The following is a 20719-nucleotide window of genomic DNA, read 5'->3' as shown; positions in this document are numbered from 1 at the left end:
GATTGAGAGATAACCGGGATGGGCATCCTCCTGATCTCCAGTACAGGTACCATGTTATAAAGCCGGTAGGATAGAAGGATAACCGGGATGGGTATCCTCCTGATCTCCAGTACAGGTACCATGTTATAAAGCCGGTAGGATAGAGGGATAACCGGGATGGGTATCCTCCTGATCTCCAGTACAGGTACCATGTTATAAAGCCGGTAGGATAGAGGGATAACCGGGATGGGCATCCTCCTGATCTCCAGTACAGGTACCATGTTATAAAGCCGGTAGGATAGAGGGATAACCGGGATGGGTATCCTCCTGCCCCCAGCACAGGTCCTGTGGAGTAGTGGTAGCGGTGCCCCTCCTCTGTGTACTGGGCAGGGAGGGAGATGATGGAGAGAGGAGGGCAGGCTGAGGAGTGAAGATTCTCCCAAGTCACATGTTCCCAGTATTAGCCGTAGCTGCCGATCCTGACTGTACGGAGAACACGCCGAGATTCCTGTACCGCCGGCATCCACTCGGGGCACCCGGCCGGCGCTGCCTCCATCAGACGGGGGATGCCCGGCGGGCGGGCAGGCTGGGCTGGGCTGGGGCAATAGACTTTCTTATGGCTGTTAACCGTTGCAGGGGGGCGGGTGCCAGTGGGCAGCAAGTGGCATAGCACTGACTCCGGTCCTCCTGTCCTTTTCTCTTTGGCATGTGAAGCAGAGGACGCCGGGGACACAAGAGGGGATATGTGGCCATCTGGAGCCAGCAGTAGAGTGCCCTGCTCCCGGGACTCCGCTATCAGGAGGGCAGCCTTCGCTGGGAACCTACCTGCACTCCCCCCTCATCTCCTACCTACCGGCAAGTGCGTCCGAGTCTTCCTCAGCGCCGACCCTGAAGGTAAGTCCCTCCTTATGTACTATTATCACTGCCATTGCCTGTCTCTAGTTTGTAATGGGAACTTGGGGGGGGGGGGGAGGCACAGCTGCAGCAGAACCTCTTTGGAATGGATAGCTGCAGCAGGTTGGAAGTGATGGTGTAACCATAGTGACAGTGAGATGTCCCTAGCATCCAGTCCTGGGCTGGTCCTCTCCCCTCTCTCAATGGGGCTCTTTGCTTTGCAAATCTGGGGCACCTACTTTTCCCTGTAACACATGTCAGTCATTTATTATGCAGATAAACTGTCACCAGAATTCACACTTCCCCATGGCTTGACAGCTGAGTATCCCATCTTGCAGCTTCCCCATCTCCAGAGAAAACACATTACATTACAGGATAAGACACCCAGCTAATGTAAGGGAAATCTTCCCCCAGCACAGGCTTTCAATCACAGGCTCAATGAGGCATGTGAGCTTACAATAAATACACCGAGTGATAGATACATGCTCACATAGGATCCCCTTCCCATCAACAAACTTCCTTTTGTCAATGCCAAAACTATATGACACATTTCAACATCTCCCAATACAGCATCAGATGCGTTCCTTTATTATCTTATCATGTTGTGCATACAGTAATATCAATATAATAAATATCCATACAGGGTTAGAAGAAAAGTAGGAGTTTTACATTGGTGCTTTACCAAGGGATATATGCAAAATCTCCCAATATAGCATAGGATGCATTCCTTAATTATTGTATCATGTTGTGTATACAATATCTATATAATAAATATCCATGCAAAAAAAAATCTAGTAGGAGTTTTACATTGGTTAGTACATTGGTGTTTTAGGGATATATGCAACATCTCCCAATACAGCATCAGATGCGTTCCTTTAATCACCTTATCATGTTGTGCATACAATAGCATCAATAAGCACAAAGTAGGCATTTTTACAGTGGTTAGTACATTGGTGCTTTACTAAGAGAAACATGCATTTATCTAGCATTTGCAATAAGGAACCAAAGGGACTAGGGAGGGATTAGTGGTAAAAAATCCACAACCAAACATGTACTATATTGCAGCTTACCAATCATTAGGTGTGGTGGCTGCATTTGTTTTAGGCTTTTTTCTCTCTGTTTTCACCTGGTGATCTGGCCAGGAACACACCTCCTATATTAGAGTGCTCCCACTCTGGATGAAGGAGCACAGGGAGTACCTTTGGACAGCTGCATATTCAGTCTGGCGGGGGGAGGGGAGTGTTAGATGTAATAGCAGATCTAGATACACTAACAAACTGATATCCAGCTCACACCGCAGTTACACAAGCAGTTATAGCCACATTTTTTTTTTCGTTTTGAAATAAAGTTTTTATGAATAAAAAAAAACTGATCCTTGTAAGCACCCCTGTCAATAGTAAATGGCTTGTCTGTTGAAAAACAACAGACTGAAGCCTAGTACAAATGGGCCAAATGTCAGGTGGCATCAGCCAGTTCAATAGAAACCGTCCGACATTCGGCCCGTATATACATTACCTGGTCCATGACTGAAAAAGGTCTGCCGACCAGCTCCTGATCAGCACTTTTAGCCAATGGCTGAGAGTGCTGACCAGAGAGTTCTGGTGGGGGGCCATCCACCTGTCAGAACACAATAGATCAGCAAGGAAGATCGCTGTACTAACATTGCATGGTTAGTACAGAGGCTGTCGACCTGAGCTGTTAGGTTTTTTGTTTCTTTCATTCAACCCGGCTCAACTAGTAGTGTGTACAAGGCTTAAGGCTAAGTTCACACCTATGTATTTTTCAGTGCGTTTGCAGATTTTCAGAAGCGCACTACGATCCATTTAAGGCTTCATTTACACTGGCAGCTCCTAAACTTGAGTTTGGCGTTTTTTTGCCAAAGCTCCTAAACTCAACTCCATAAAATCCTATGTGTCCACAAACACATAGGCTTTTAGCAGAGTTTAGGAGCTGCCGCATTTAGGTAAGGTTAAACCTCCCTCTCCTGAATGCAGAAGAACCACAATCAGGATAGGAACGCTTTGACCGCTGGCCACGTTTTCCGTTTTTTATGTGGCTGCGGTCAGGGTAGGCTAGTGTGCATGTAGCCTTATGGTGGTCCCTATGGGTCATGTTCACATATATGCAGTTTCCACCAGTACGTTCTTTGGCAAAGGTACAGGGATGTTTTTTACACACAGTACGGTGCGTTTTTGGATTCATAGACTTCAGTGGATTTTGATAAAAAACGCATAAAAAAAACATGTACATGTGGTTTTGGTGCATTTCCTGCATGACAATTAACACCTCTTCCTATCGACATTAACACATCCCAAAAACGCAAAATGTTTAAAAAATGCACATGAAAAAATGCAAAATGTGCCAAAAAACGGGCCTCAAAAATGCATCAGTCGCACCTAGCCTTACTGGCCAGATCACCAGGTGTAAAAAAAAATGAAAGAAAGCCTAAAAAAAGAAAACTAATGAAGCCATCACATCTAAAAATTGGTAGACTGAAATATAATAAATGTTTGCTCTTGGGTTTAATACCGCTTTAATGAAGAGGGAAAGACGTGTTGTAGAACACATTTGCCAATTTAGAAAAGGTTTCTGCCTTTAAAGAGGTGGAAAGTTATTGGTTTTGGCACCTTTTATTTAAATATCCGGCTCTGTAGTAGAATGCTGCATGGAATAAAGAGCTCCATGCCTGGACACTGGAGATAGTTGTTCGCTCCCAGACAATGAATGTTGTGTAATATTGTCCCATTAATCCAGACACTGACAACCTCAGCAAAACAGGACTTTATCTAATTAGAGGCTGGCTGCATGTCCATGCACGGTTTTCTTCAGGATAGATTCCCTTCAGCCTGACCTGGGTGTAAAAAAAGAACATGGCTTGAATGGTGTAGTGAAAATGGTAATGTTTGCACTGTCATAAAAAATAATTTAATGATAAAGTCTCTGCATCATAAGCATTCTTGAAATGTTGAATGTATCCTGACTGTCACTAGAGAAAAAAACATATGCTCATATTCCTTCCAGTTGCTCTCATTCTGATCCTCCAGATTCAATATTTGGTGCATAATTGACCTGCAATGGAAATACTGGACAACACTGATCGTAATAATGTCTGAATTCGCATGTAGTGAGGTTAAAGGACAGCCAAAACACTGTCATCTCCAGTAGAGGAAAATGAATGTCTCTATAAATGGGCAGCATTCATAGACAGCTGGCGTTCAGTTATTAGGAAATGGATCAGCTGTAGAAAAAGCTTTTTATTCCCTGAATCTGATATACACATTCATACTTGTGTGCACTCGCTGTGACCCAGAGCTCCACAGTTATCTCTACATTGGCAAGAGAATGCTCAAATATTTGCAGCCTGGCCAACTTGAACTTTGTGACTTGTAGATACTCATATGGTATGATGCCCATCAAACTGCAGCCTCAGACAAAGGGCATCTAGGGTGTTTGAGAACTTTGGTCTGTATGACTGGGTGCTGTTATTAGTCTACCATGGCATCCTGGATCTGTATTCTTATAAGGACAGGTGGGACATTGTTCTCAGATTGCGCCCTCAAGGCCCCTCATTTGTCCCCTGTTCATGGGTACTAGCCACAGCTGGTGTAAAACCCCCTCCTGCAGTATAGGATACATGGACCAAAGTCAGGGTTGCCAACCTCCCGCAGCATTTTTTACTGACAAAACTGGCGAAGCACATTTTTTACTGGCAACCTGAGAAATTACAGAACTCCTATTGAAAACTAACACAGTGAATATCTGAACAGTATAAACATGATATTGAAACACTGACAATACCTATAACAAAGTCGTTTGCTTGATTTACACTTAAAAAGCCAACACAGCATGAAATGATCAGCCCCTGATATTTACTGGCAGTTGTAAAAAAAATCACAGATTTTTACAAACTGCCAGTAAATTTACTGGCGGTTGGCAACCCTGATCAAAGTTCGGCTGGTTCAGCAGGGACCAGCTGAATTTCGATCCATGTATGGGCAGGATGATTGTACCCAAATCCAGCCTGTCTGATTTTTTTTTTACTTTCGATTACTGTGGCCAGCTATAGCCACTATCAGTAATCATTGCGTTCTGTTGACCGGGAAGGCTCCCCATGCTCCCCCACCAGCTGGACACGGTTGCACTGTGGGAGGCATTCCCCATCAATACTGACTGTTTTGATGGGGGAATCAAGCTATTTTTTTCCTTCCACCCATAGTGGAAAGAAAGAAAATCAAGTCATCTCTGGTCTACTTTAGAGTAAAGGGTCAATAAAAATATGGCTCACCTACCTATTTTTACCATCCCCTAGCCACATGTGTGAATGAGTCCTAAGGGTGGAATTGTGACCACCACTATAAGGTTTGTCTTTTTTACATGGGCCACCAACAGGAGGGGCATTTTTCCCACTGACCTCCGATGAATTGGCTTAAGCATGGGTTCTTCGAGAATTATTATTATTATTTTGGGGCTTCCTTTGGGAGTGAAAGTGTGTAAAAAGCTGATGTATACAATAGGAAAAATGTGTAATGATGCAAAAGTTGCATCCCTACACTATATCCAGTGCTCACCTGGGCACCAGTAGGAAGGGTCAGACTTGCTGAAGGGGTAGAGTGTATTACTAATTCTTGGAGCTGGACCAAACAGGTGTTGCTGTAGCAACACAAAGAGCTGTCCTCCTTGGCAGCACCATATTTTGTGACATCATGGCTGTAGAAATTTGAATTCCACTCCTCACCCTCCATGATACCACGTAATACGGCAAGCCATTAGTGCAGCAAGTTGCAATCCTCCCTCCCCACGTCTAGATTGTTAGAGGCCTCGGTCAGCCAGGGAGAGTTACAAGACTCTGCAGGATGGAGTCTTGCCAGCTATTAAACAATGGTTTATATGGCCTTTAATAAATGAATGACTTTAAAGGGTAATCACTGAACGAAAATGATGTTGCATGTTGGTTTGTACACTTTCATTGTCTTATATTTTGAATACAGTCATACTAGATAACAGAGAAGTGTTCACTTATTGATTGTCACTGTATAGCAGCAAGTTTTATAGGCAACTCAACGGTGACATCATTATCTACAAAAAGCGTTGACATCACTGTCATCTGAACCAGGAATTAAAGCACCTTTCACTGAGCTGAATACTACGTTCCGATCAGAGAAGAAGAATTGTTTACAGTGAATAGCAGCTGACAAGATCGCACTTGCCCATTGTTTGAGAGCTTATCTTTGCCCTTGCCTTTATATACAACGTCTAGAGAGTCTCCAGGCTTCTGGAAAAAACTTGCTTTTCCCCTATGTCTAGCTGTAACATGATATTCACATTATGGATCACAATATTGCACCGAGCAGTATAGTTACAGCCTATTCTAAGCAAAAACTGGAAGCGGCTAAAAGTATCAGTATGTCATGTAATATTTGCTGAGAAATCATTTTCGCAGACCTGATGCCATAAGCTGTTAGGTATCAGACTTTCATGATTTGAGCTTACACATTATTAATGAACACGGCTGCTTTTCACGGTATATTACTAATGGATGGATAGCATCACCTCAGTGGGTCAGTGCACCAAGCAGTCACAACACTTAACATACAAAAGGAGAATGTTATGCTAATTAAAAGTCAAACTGCAAATGTGTTAAATGAAATAACTTCACTACAGCATGTAGTACAGGGGACTTAAAGGTAATTATTCTTTGCAATCATATGCAGACAACTTCCTCCAAAAAGAGATAGGACATCTGGGAAATGCCACTTGTGTTCCCCATGTTCATTACATCGTTCATCAGTAAGCAAGGGTAATGTGATGGTCTTAAACATCCAGTGGTGGGGTATTCACTTACAGGCATCCCCTGTGAAACATGGAAGTCCTTTCTTCTTGGAGGGGGTCAAATGAAACAATACTAGTGAAAACAACGGCAATTTCTAACATTCAATACCTATGCCAACTGAACATAAAAAATACTCAACAACAATTGTTTTGGTTATATAATACTGTAAACTGCGCGCTGCCATGCCTAAGTTCTTAAGGTGTAAAAAAACAATATGTTAGCTATAAAAATATTAATTATGGATCACTCACACCTACCACATTCTCATAAACATGTGAATAGACATATACATAAAATATTATTAGTGTTGCACTACACACACAAATGCAGAAATAATGATTCTTTGGTGCAGTGTGATGATTAGGTGCAAATCCTAGATGCTGCCAATGGGGTGCGTATTCACCACAAACATGTCTCTGGGTGCCAACCCAACTTAAAAAAAAAAAATAATTATCACAAAGAAGGACCACCAAGACAAATCAATCATATAATGTCAATAAGTGCCACCAAATGATCACGTAGCAATTAGTGCAGTCCACACTATTATCATGTGCTCTTCTAGCAACAGTCCACTATTCTGTGTCAAGCATGCTTCATGCCATGTTCAGAAGCATGTTTGACACAGAATAGTGGACTGTTGCTAGAAGAGCACATAATAATAGTGTGGACTGCATTAATAGCTTCATGATTGTTTGGCAGCACTTATGGACATTATATGATTGATTTGTCCTGGTGATCCTTCTTTGTGATTATTTCTATATATTTTTTTTAAGTTGGGTTGACACCCAGAGCCACTTTTGTAGTGAATACGCTCCCCATTAGCAGCATCTATGATTTACACCTAATCATAATAACACCTCACAAAAGAATCATTATTTCTGCATTTGAGTGTGGAGTGCGACACTAATAATATTTTGTGTGGTTGTTTTGGTTATGCAATTATGTCATTTTGTGGATGCTGTTTAAGGCTACTTTCATGCAGCCGCACATGAGCATCCAGGGGTGGCCACTGGCGAGAATCAGATGTTTTTTTCTGGTGAGTCCAAACAATGTCTGCACCCTCTGTGTGAGATCAGCAGCAGTTGTAATGCCGCGTACACACGACCGGTTTTGCCATCGGAATAAACTCCGAAGGTTTCTCTGACGGAACTACGATGGAATTCCATTCAAGCGATCTTGCCTACACATGGCCAACCCAAAGTCCGACCAAAGTCTGACCGTCCAGAACGCGGTGACATACAGCACGTACGACGAGACTAGAAAAAGGAAGTTCAATAGCCAGTGGCCAATAGCTTCTGTCTCGTACTTGCTTCAAAGCATGAGTCATTTTTTGTCCGTCGGAACAGCATACAGAGGAGCGGTTTTCCTGATAGGATTTGGTTCCGTCGGAAATATTTAGAACATGTTCTATTTCTAGGTCCATCAGAATTTTCGAAAAAAAAAAATTAAGATGAGGCACACACACGATCGGAATAGACGATGAAAAGCTTCCATCTGACTTTTTCTGTCAGACATTCCACTCGTGTGTATGTGGCTTTAGGAGTCGTATTTGTACTCTGATGTGGAGAACAGCATTACATATCTACAGAGCTGCTTCCTCTTCCACAGCTGGCTGCACCTCTAGAGCACTATATACACTTTAACCCATTAACTTGTTCTTAACCCATTCAAGCCTGAATTGAACATTCCCAGGGTCCAAGCCACCCCTAACCAATGGATTCCATTATCATAACCACTTTTACCTATAGTTTTGTTTCCCCCCTCATCTGTCTCTCTCCACTATACTATACTACCCCCGCTCCTCTCGGTAGTATTTGTACTCTGTACAATGAATAGCCATCTGAGTGGTTACTTGTGAAAAGAGCCTTCGACAGACCCTGGACATAGCCAGTGCGCAGCCAGTGTCAATGTTTTCTGTTGAGTTCTGGCCACTCAACATTTTCTGGCCAAACACAAACTGGTTGCAGCTAATCAGTCAGTATGTATATGGCCATAGAGTGTTGCTTCATCCAGTCTCTGAACACAGCAAACTATCCGCACCTATGTGGCTATGTGAATGTAGCCTTACACACTTGTAATGTACAGAAGTAGTGTAGGGTAGAGGGGGTGTCCAGTGTAGTCTCATAAATTGACCACAAGAAACTATCCTCACCTATGTGGCCGTGTGAATGTAGCCTTACACACTTGTAATGTACAGAAGTAGTGTAGGGTAGAGGGGGTGTCCAGTGTAGTCTCTTAAATTGGCCACAAGAAACTATTCATACCTATGTGGCCATGTGAATGTAGCCTTACACACTTGTAATGTAGTAGTGTAGGTTAGAGGGGGTGCTTGGTGTAGTCCCATAAATTGGCCACAAGATGTCGCCATAGTTAGATTGGGGATCCCTGTAGTGAAAGTAGGCAGTGTAGATGCCTAGGTAGCTACTGGAAGCCTTTGTACAATGAATGACTATCTGAGCAGTTACATGTGAACAAAGCCTTCAACTGACCCTAAACATAGCCAGTGCGCAGCCAGTGTCAATGTTTTCTGTGGAGTTCTGGCCACACATAAACTGGTTGCAGCTAATTAGCCAATTTGTATACAGCCATAGCACAGAGTGTTGCTTAGTCCAGTCTCTGAATGCAGCAAACCATATACAGATGTGGCCGTGTGCATGTAGCCCTATACGCTTGTAATGTAGTAGTGTAGAGTTGGAAGGAATTGATCACAAGATGTTGCCATAGTTAGGACCCCTGTAGTGAAAGTAGGCAGTATGGATGCCTAGGTAGTTGCTGGAAGCCTCCAGAGTAATAAGTGGGATGTAATATAGACAATGAGGAAATGCCAGCTGTGTTCCTGAGAGTGTGGAGCATCTCGGATAGAGGACTCCTGTAGTCGGTTTGTCATGAAATACAGTGCCAAGAGCACAACAGTAAAGATGCAATGTTTTGAGGATCGAGCTTCTGGGACCTTACGCTTAGGGGAACAAGCAAGAAAGGTGAGGGACAGGATATGTGGTTGGGTATGGAATGCAGTACACTGACAAAGCTACCCTAAGAGGTATGGGCTGCTCTTCAAATCGCTCTCTGCTCCGTTCTCTATATGCAGCTGAAGGGCAGTTTTGTTTGGGGTGACTGAAGTGTATAAATATGTAATAAATATGTAACTAACTGTATTCCAGTAAAAGAGTTAATAGGCTGTTGTTACATGGACTCTTCCTTCTCATAACCTCTAATGAGAATGTCTTCTGGAAACAAAACCTTGTGCGGTAGGGCTGCTATTAGGGTCCACAGGCTTTTTTCATATCTTTTTACTGAATTGTCTTCTATACAGTAATTGAGAATTGTGAGACTTTGGTGCCTGCTTCTTCCACTTTATGATTAGAGGATTCAGAGAATTGTATGAGTTCACCAGGGCCAGGTTGGAGAAGTTTGTTTGTACAAGGGGCAGTTAAAAAAAAAAAGAAAACTAGGAAACTGTGTTATAAACATACACTGCTTATCTGGGCATAGAAAAATGTCCTTGCCCCAGGTAAGAAATAGCCACATACATAGCTGTTTTCTATAAACAAGGAAGTTACAGCATTTCTGTTGAGTAAGCAGTGCTTTGAATATAACTCTGAAATCTGCTGCACCCGTAATCATACATCTCTCTGAAAAAAAAAGCAAAAGCTGATCTGTCCCTTTTTTAAAAGCTACATACACTTACCTTTAAACATGATCATCATCAAGGATCCCCAAAACTTAGGGGACTTTGTAATGCATAGTCCTTCTCTTGGGGAAGCTGAATGTTGTCCTGTCTCCTCCCACCCCTGCACCTCCACATTGGACTATAGCTGTGGGCACTTGACTCCACTGAAAACTTTGGAACCAATTGTATCCAATTGGAATTCATACTTGTTCTGGTCTGGCTTCAGAAAAAATAGTTCTGTTTGTTGATATGTGTTTTTACTTTACTTGCTCTATGTTTTCCACTGAATTGAAATGCATGAAATACATTGGATTCCTAGAGCAGAAGAACCAAAGATCTTTACAATTACAGAATGTTGTGCTGCGTGAGCAGGGAACAGTGTGCTCTGAATTTCTTTCCATGTCAGACAAATTTCATTTTGTATGACACAAAAGACAAAAACATTGTAAATAGTTTTGTTATATTTGTTTGACAAGTGCAAAAATAACCATTGAAATTGCCAGAAATCTTGTCAGCTAAAGACATCCTGTGCTCTCTACTGCCCTGTACACACGATCGGACATTGATCGGACATTCCGACAACAAAATCCATCGGATTTTTTTTTTCCGACGGATTTTGGGCCAAACTTGTCTTGCATACACACGGTCACACAAAGTTGTCGGACAATCCGATCGTTCTGAACGCGGTGACATAAAACACATACATCGAGACTATAAACGGGGCAGTAGCCAATAGCTTTTGTCTCTTAATTTATTCTGAGCATGCAGGGCACTTTGTGCATCGGATTTGTGTACACACGATCGGAATTTAAATGATCGGATTTTGTTGTCGGAAAATTTTATATCCTGCTCTCAAACTTTGTGTGTCGGAAATTCCGACGGAAAAAGTCAGATGGAGCCCGCATACGATCGGAATTTCCGACAACACAATCCAATCGCACTTTTTCCATCGGAAAATCCGACCGTGTGTACAGGGCATACCAGGGATGAGCTTAAAGGCATTCCTTCGAACAGCAGCCCTTTTCACTCATTTGGCGATAGCCAAACGTCAGTAGTGATATTTCTATCACTGCTATACATAAAAGCTCATTTGCTGTCAATGGTTTCTAATTAAGTGGTGAGCACAAGTACCTACTGCATCCTTAGAGACCAATGACATCACCCAGACCAATTTCTTATTGGCTGGTAACCACCATCCATGTAAACAAAGAGGTAGGGTTAGCCTGACGCGACTGACCAAAATATGGCCACAAAGACATATTTGGTCAATGACGTCACTGGGGAGACCCACCCCTTGGACTACTTTTTTTTTTTCATCTGGCATCGTTCATTGCTATTGAGGTGGAACTGCATTACTGGACAATATAATCAACATTATATTTACATTGCAGGGCAATAGGCGGCGATTTGGCATGCAAATCGCATGTCAAAATGGTCCAATGTGAACATGGGCTTAATGAGTGCTGTGATACCTGAATGGAAAAGCCAGTTTTTGATTAATACACTCGTGAACATAAGGTTGTGGCGCCTGGAAGAAGATTGTTAAAGGAGGTAATGGATTCAAAAAGGGTTCCACTCGAATGAATATGTCTGTAAAAAAATGTTACTATCCATAAAAGTTAGTATTATTTCTTAAGGCATATGTTGATGGGCTTTGGGTTTGTACCGATGGGCAAATGCAGCTAGCTTCTAGATACATCTGAGATCAGTTTGCTGTGTTTATAAGATTATTTAGTTTTTTCACAAATGCATTAAACCTGCAGTTGAATCAACCTTTGTTGAGCTGTTTCTGCATTCCTATTGACTTATACAGAAAACCTCTGACAGGAAGGCAATGACCTTATTCTGCCATGGCTTAAGGTCTCTTTAATAATACATTTTGTGGGAGGTCTTCTGGCAGTCAAGAAGCCAAAGAAACATTTTTCTTAGTGCTAGTTATTTATTGCCTATAACCACTGTAGGTCACACAAAAAAAGCCCCTGATGATGTCAAATATGACAAAACACCTTGGGGGAGCTAAGATGCATGTCATCAGTAGCGATGAGCTGAACACCCCCCTGTTTAGTTCGCACCAGAATGCCCTGACATTTAAATTGCCGGCAATACAATACCATTGCCAATCACTGTGCCCTGATTGGGCAAAGCATTGCCCAATCAGGGCTCAGAATGCACTGTGCAGTGTGCAGTGCATTGCAGGGCATTAGGCAGACGGGCGAACAGGCGATGTTCGGACCGAACTTTTGCTTGGCCTGAACCGTTCACTCAACTCTACTCATCATGCACATTGGACAGCACTGCCCCTCCCCCCCACCCCAAAGAACCTTGTCCCCATGTTGATGTGGACAAGAGTCCCTTGCCCACAATCCTGTGCTGTGGTTGCAGGGTTCTGCGGGCAGGGGGCTTATCAGAATCTGGAAGCCCCCTTTAAGAAGGGAGCCCCCAAATCTGGCTCCCCCTAAGTGAAAGAGTACCCCTACTCATTTACCAACAAAGTGTCAAAAAGTCAGAAAAACACAGACAGTTTTTGACAATTCCTTTATTAAAAAATAAAAAAACAGTGTTGCCCCATGTAAATCCATTGTCATTTACAGCGCCCACCGTACCCAAAAAAGAAAAGAAAAAATGCTCCTCACCCATTGATGGCCGACCGGCAAATGCCTACTTCACAGTTTGACAGTCCTTATATAGGTAAGGGCAGGGCCCCCTTGCGATGTCACCTGGTGGCACCGCTTCTTGTGACGTCACCAACCCAGTATGCACCTGTCCGTGAGGTTATAAGGGGGTGGTGGTGCCACCAGGTGTGGGGGGGGATGTTCGACCAATCTCTACATAGTACCTGTCTATCTACCTACAGTATGTATTTGTCAAGGGTGGATATGTAAGGTTGGGGTCACATTGGCTGGCTGTTTTTGGCATGTGCACCTTAGACCCATCCCACTACTTCTTGCATTGGATAGCCACCCACCGGCTGTTTAAGATCAACTTTGCCATATTGCGTCACCTTGTCATGGCCTGAAGCCCGCTCATGCACATATTCCTAGCCTGGGGCCAAGGAACAAATGTCTAGGCAAGATGCATTTTCATTGCTTTACTGCACAGATGCCATTCCAACACAATTCTCAGGTTACAGACACTTTGCAGTACAGTTGACAGTACATGTCTCACTGATAGAGGTTCACAGTGCAGAAGACTTTTCTTCTAATAACTTTCCAATCAGGGAACATACAAATGCAGTACACTTCCACATGACTAAGCCATCTTCCTCAGAAGTTACAGTCTATTTACAAAGGTGGTTACTCAGTCAGGGGATCCCTCCTTACAAATAAAGGAGATCCTTCATAGTCCTTGAGGCAACTCTAAACCATGCCATGGGACCTGCTAGGCAAGGGTCAAGGAGGTCAAGGTTTCTTCGTCTGTCCTCAGTGTTTCCTCACTTATCGCCCTGGCAGTTAATACCTGCGAAGGGCTCTATAATTCAGCTCCAGCACAGCAAAACATCTGCAGATCAGGGGTGTCCTGCTCCTATTCCTCAAGTGCATTAGGCCCCACCCACAGCTGGCATATAAAGTGGTACAAACTCACACCTCACCCTGGCAGTTCAGACCTGCAGCGTGCTCTATAATTCAGCTCAAGCACAGGACTACATATCTGCAAATCAGGGGTGTCCTGCTCCCATACCCCAATTGCATTGGGTCCCACCCACAGCTGGTATATAAAGTGTACCCATTAGATCACTACAGGAGGGGTAACAAAAAAAGATGCACTAACTCATGCCCACAGACATACTATTTGTGCCCAATTATACTACATGTGGGTAAGATGGATGCTGGGGAAACCTGCCATGGTCCTGTAGATCTGATCACAGCCGACTTCTATCTGTCAATTAATATATAGTGAATATGTGTTTTTACTTGGCCAGTGGTTGAATAGTGGGCCCTAAAATAGACCTTGCACAGGCGGCCCTTTGGTGAATCCATCACTGTATCTGTCTGTCTTTGTTAAGCATGCTGGATTTCAAATGCATATTCCTTTAGGTCAGGCATGTCCAAAGTCCGGCCCGCGGGCCAATCGCGGCCCGCGGACCGGTTTCGGACGGCCCGCCTGGTAATTTTGACATATATATCTTTTGTGGCCCCCAACGAATCCCCGAGCGCCGGGGGCCATAAAAGATAGATATGCTGGCTGCCTTGGAGGGGGCGGGACAAGCGCCGTACAGGATACAGGAGAATTTCCTGTTTACACGGCGTCCTGTGTAAAAGGAAGTCCCGTCTCCTGCGCTGCCATTGGACAATTGTTTTGTCCATCATAGGAGGCGGGACTTTCAATTAAAGAGGCCGCCGTGTAAACAGGAATTTCTCCTGTATATCTGTTGGCGCTCGTCCCGCCCCCTCCCTGTCTCCTTCAAGGCTGCAGATGGACATGAATCAGGCTGCACTGACAGCAATGGTGAGTCTGCATTCATGTCAATGTGGTGGGGGCTGCCGTATTTATGTCAATGTGGTGGGGGCTGCATTCATGTCAATGTGGGGGCTGCATTCATGTCAATACGGTGGGGGCTGCATTCATGTCAATACGGTGGGGGCTGCATTCATGTCAATACGGTGGGGGCTGCATTCATGTCAATACGGTGGGGGCTGCATTCATGTCAATACGGTGGGGGCTGCATTCATGTGAATGTGGTGGGGGCTGCATTCATGTCAATACGGTGGGGGCTGCATTCATGTCAATACGGTGGGGGCTGCATTCATGTCAATACGGTGGGGGCTGCATTCATGTCAATACGGTGGGGGCTGCATTCATGTCAATACGGTGGGGGCTGCATTCATGTCAATACGGTGGGGGCTGCATTCATGTCAATACGGTGGGGGCTGCATTCATGTCAATACGGTGGGGGCTGCATTCATGTCAATGTGGTGGGGGCTGCATTCATGTCAATACGGTGGGGGCTGCATTCATGTCAATACGGTGGGGGCTGCATTCATGTGAATGTGGTGGGGGCTGCATTCATGTGAATGTGGTGGGGGCTGCATTCATGTGAATGTGGTGGGGGCTGCATTCATGTGAATGTGGTGGGGGCTGCATTCATGTCAATACGGTGGGGGCTGCATTCATGTCAATACGGTGGGGGCTGCATTCATGTCAATACGGTGGGGGCTGCATTCATGTCAATACGGTGGGGGCTGCATTCATGTCAATACGGTGGGGGCTGCATTCATGTTAATGTGGTGGGGGCTGCATTCATGTCAATACGGTGGGGGCTGCATTCATGTCAATACGGTGGGGGCTGCATTCATGTCAATACGGTGGGGGCTGCATTCATGTCAATACAGTGGGGGCCACATTCATGGCAATGGAGTGGGGGCCGCAGATGGGCACTGATTAGGCTGCATTGATGGGCACTGACCCTTATTTTGCTTCACAGTTCTTTATTTAAAATTTAAGATTTTTTTTCCTGAAACTTCATTTTTAAAGTGAAGGTGCATGTTATAAGCAGATTAAATCCGGTATATCCAAATAACACGCCCAAGCTCATCTATTCACCACACACAGCACAAAGGCAAGAGAATTCTTGTTGGGCCGTGTATTAGTGCTCGGATGGACACACTTAGACCAAATTTTAATGGTTTAAGAATGTCAGGCAAAATGGTCGGCCCTCAAGCATGTTCTATTCATCAAATCTGGCCCTCTTGGAAAAAAGATTGGACACCCCTGCTTTAGGTAGTGCTTCTCAAGGAAACACTATACAATGTATGTGGAATAGCTGTTTAAAACCCAACATTTATTATGCTGTCCTATTCACTTAATACATTGGATTGCAAACGGCTGTAACATGTCAATTTCCTGACATTTTCACAACTTGCTGTGTACTGAAGCAGAAAGGGCAGCTGATTATATGTATTGAATGCTTCTCATTTAGGCTTTTCTTATCTATTGAATTTCTTATGTCAGTTTTAAAACTCTGATTTCCAAACTCTTAATTGCATTTTCTTTTTAAGGAAAAACTTCTCTAGAGGCTGTCTTTAACACAGCGGCCCTCAAAAGACAAGCGGGCCTTTCTGTGAATTCAACTGCATTCCGTCTCTTCATTGCTTAAGACATTCTACTTATCTATTAGCCTGCTCAGTCAGTGGCTGATTTTGTTCGGCTTATAGATGAACATGCAATATGGGTGGTTGTGCTAAAGAATAGACCATCTGCTAAGCATTTCTATAAGGAACTAACATTTCATTATATTTTATTATTGCTCATGTATGAAGTGCTCACACTTTACACATAGCTATAACGAGAAAAAGTTATTGTTAACACTGATTGCACCATCTCATCCTTGTGAATTTTGGGAGCTAGGTTTAACCCTTTAGCAGTATGAGTTTAACCTTGTTGACAGTCAATTTATTTCCAACATAGTGATTTCTTAGTTTTGAAAATAAAGCAGACTTTAAGGCCTCTTGGACACACTTTTGACTAAAAAAATTAGCATTTTTAGGCATACATGTTTTTCTAAATCTAAATGCAGCCTACTGTTTGCAATGTGCTTGCACACACAGGCACATAAACACACACAGCGTATAGATGAAATTACAGAAATCTGCATTGCTGGTCAGGATTTTACGCGCATATGTGTATGTGCATGCAAAATGTTAATTTGAAGAGGTTGGAATTGCATTCTGGGAGCTAGAATTTATTTAATGCACGCATACACAAAATTAATGCAAGAAATTTTGGTCAAGAATACTGATGTTTAAACATCATTACCGTGTGCACTTGGAAGGCTAAAGAGGAACTGCAGTCCCTTGTAAATTGGCCCCAAAACCACACTGGCACCTCCATCTTTATAAATCAGGTGCATGCGCTGATGCCCCGAAGGGTGCTGCCCAGCCTTCAGGCACCCTCAGATCTGGGACCTCATACCTAATCTTTGCGCATACGCAGGAAACTCCCCTCCCATGTGCAAATGTGCCGCAGATCTCCGACAGGTCCCAAAGCCCTGTGGCACATCTGTTCCTGTATGGAATCTGACAGCGCACAGTTGCCCAGGGAGCACAGGTTTATTCTCATCCGCAGAGTGCAACGTCATTATTTTGTAAAACGCTAAATTTAAAAAAAAAAATTATTAATTTAATTGTGGAAGATTGATGATGGAGGAATCAGATGCAAATGAGTTTCTTGAGTGAAGGTCCGCTTTAAAGCAAAAGTGAATGCAATCACTAAAATTTCATATAATCTTTAGCAGGTAATGTCATTGCAATAGATCATTTCAATCTTTTAAAATCTGCAGCTCTCATGAAAATAGAACCGGGTGATCTTACCCTGATGGTCTTTGTTCAGACACTTCCTCTTTTAGGGTGACAACATTGTCCCTGTTTTTCCCCATTGTTCTCCTGCATTGTTACATCTTAACTGCCTCTATGTGCAAGCTTGAGTGTTAAACAAGAACAGTTAGGCCGACCATACACGGTGCAAATTTCTTTCCTGCAACCACTGGTTGCAGGAAAGAAATTTGCACGATTCCTCCATCAACACACACACAGTGTTGACAGAGGAATTAGCAATTGTCTTCTACAGGCAGGGGGGGCAGGTGTGGTTGCCCCATGTAAATCCATTGTCAATCACAACGCCCACCGTACCCAAAAAAGAAAAGAAAAAATGCTCCTCACCCATTGATGGCCGACCGGCAAATGCCTACTCCACAGTTTTACAGTCCTTATATAGGTAAGGGCAGAGCCCGCTTGCGATGTCACCTGGTGGCACTGCTTCTTGTGACGTCACCAACCCAGTATGCACCTGTCCATTAGGTTATAAGGGGATGGTGGTGCCACCAGGTGGGGGGGGATGTTCGGCCAATCTCTATATAGTACCTGTCTATCTACCTACAGTATGTATTTGTCAAGTGTGGATATGTAAGGTTGGGGTCACATTGGCTGGCTGTTTTTGGCATGTGAACCTTAGACCCATCCTACTACTTCTTGCATTGGATAGCCAACCACCGGCTGTTTAAGATCAACATCGCCATATTGCGTCACCATGTCATGGCCTGAAGCCCGCTCATGCACATATTCCTGACCTGGGGCCAGGGAACAAATGTCTAGGCAAGATGCATTTTCATTGCTTTACTGCACAGATGCCATTCCAACACAATTCTTAGGTTACACTTTGCTTAGTTTGCTTATTAATCATTCTTATGTACTTGCCTTTGAGTTATTATACACTCACATTTAACAGTGAGCATTTTTCTCACAGCTTGGGGTGCCATCTAGGTTCTTCAGGGGTGCTTTGGCAAAATGCCAACCAAAATGCCCCTAATTACCCCAAAATTATGTGCAAGCCACCAAATGGATCAAGCCTGCATTTTTGTTAAACAAAGCCACAGGTTTTCATGCAGCAGGCCAGTTATCAGCTTGCTAACAACCGAGGATGATCCATTAATGATAAGGGCATCAGGCGCCTGCATAACATCATTGTTTGTCCCTCCGTTTCTTTCCACTAGCACTGGGGTCACGTAAGCTGAGTAAGGGAGAGAGATGCTGGAATACTAATTATTACCAGTGTGCAAAGGTGTATTTGCTTTGTAAGAATAAATCACCTCCAATATTGGGTGTACTATGTGTGTCGATGCTGCTGCGATATGTAAAGCTATTAGTTTAGTTTTTGCATGTTAGAATGTGGTGCCCCCAGATTGTACATCATTTTAAAGGGTGATTTTATTAAAAAAAAGTTTTGGAAACACTGCTCCAGCCAATTGAAATTACAGAAGCAGCCAAGACAGCATACAGTGTATGACAGACATTCAGATAAATTCAGTCTGGACACATTTATGCCAAATCGATGTCTAAAAAAAGAATGATTTGGAAATCAAAATCATACAGATATAGTAAGTAGGAATTCTTTCTATCCTACAAATGGGTATTGCCTAGAGACTTTAGTTCTATTGTGAGAACAATGAAATTACATTTTATCATAGGTAACTGGTTTGTATCTTAGTCTGCCATAATGATTTGTTATCTGACAACATAACGGGAATTATGGTAATCCCTATGCTGTCCAAACTGCCAAATATCTTCTGTGATTAGCCCTCAGATAAATTGGAGGATAATTAGCTGTCATCACACATCCTTCTGGAAAGGGTAAGAGATGCCTTTCTGGAAAAGGAATTTAAGACACAGATTCATGCAGTGCAGCACATAAATTAAGGTTAACATCTTGGTTCTTGGCCAGGCTCAACCTATACTTCTACTTCCTTCTAAGTCAAACTGAAATCAGATTAAATTGCCCAAAGAATCAAATAACAGAGAATAATTAAATACTGGCCACATATGAAGACCAACCATAGTCTGTACAATGAGTTGAGTCCTATGACAAATGAGTCATATTTATTGAAACATCCAAAAGAAGAAATGTCTATAAGTACTCATATTTCAGCTTTTGTTTTTCCTGGTTCAGGTTTGAAAATCAAAGCAAGAACGGTTCAGCAGAATTTTGATCAATTTATGGGCAGGCTGTTTGTACACAAGTCAATCTATCAACTTGTGTACAACCAGCCTGTCAGGTGTTTCCTGAATGATCAGTGCCGCTGACTATAGCAACGCTCATAATTGTATACTGATGGCTGAAAAGTCACCCCGCTGTCAGAGTACAATACCACAGTGGAAAGGATATCACTCTGGTTGAACGGAAAAAAAAAAAAGATCAATGTATGGGCTGCCTAAGGTAACTTTTTATTTCTCCTTAAAATTTCATTAAAGAAATGCTACCTATTTAAATGGACTTATGTAACTTTATTAACAAGATAGAAGGCATGTTGGGCTCATGTGATATCTTTAATAACATTTTATTACAAAATGTGTTTTATACTCACAAAAGCACTTGGTCAGAAAGCTTCCCTGTGACCCTTCCCCTTAATTAGATACCAGTGTACATAAACAATTTACAATCAATTAACAATATCAGCAGGTTCCATTGCAGGTATACATTCATCAAACAGCAATACAACTTTAATGAAATTAAAATTAAAAAATGTTCACAATGATGGTCATCAACAATAAAACACTCATGCATTTCCCATGTGTTACAGCTCTTATATCAAAATGGCAACATATCATATTATAGTATAATATAGTGTACAGACCATGTTGACCTGGTAAATGTATATCTACACATCCCCAATAATGATTACTGTATAATCAGGTGTCTGGTCATACAAACGTCACCTGATATCATCATCAAAGGCCACATGGAAGGAAGCAAATATGGGCCTAGTTCTGGCAACTCTGCAGAACCTGCCTGTCTCCAACATCATCAATAACCATGCCAATGCAGGTGTGTCACTCGAATGATGAGGCAGCACAACT

At 43.0% G+C, this 20719-nt stretch overlaps 1 protein-coding gene across 1 annotated transcript in view; it reads left to right on the top strand.

Moving 5' to 3' along the window:
• The first annotated feature begins 376 nt into the window (after nucleotides 1-376).
• NWD2 (NACHT and WD repeat domain containing 2) overlaps nucleotides 377-20719 on the top strand; it is a 469190-nt gene continuing 448847 nt past the window's right edge. The window contains exon 1 of the mRNA XM_073608949.1: nucleotides 377-873. Within this exon, the coding sequence (XP_073465050.1) occupies nucleotides 723-873 (151 nt within the window). The 5' untranslated portion in view covers nucleotides 377-722. The remainder of the gene's footprint in view (nucleotides 874-20719) is intronic.

The sequence above is a fragment of the Aquarana catesbeiana genome, linkage group LG01, assembly GCF_042186555.1.
Source record: "Aquarana catesbeiana isolate 2022-GZ linkage group LG01, ASM4218655v1, whole genome shotgun sequence".
Taxonomy (NCBI): Eukaryota; Metazoa; Chordata; class Amphibia; order Anura; family Ranidae; genus Aquarana; species Aquarana catesbeiana.
Note: the sequence above shows the minus strand (reverse complement) of the source record. Positions and strands in the feature narration are given on the sequence as shown.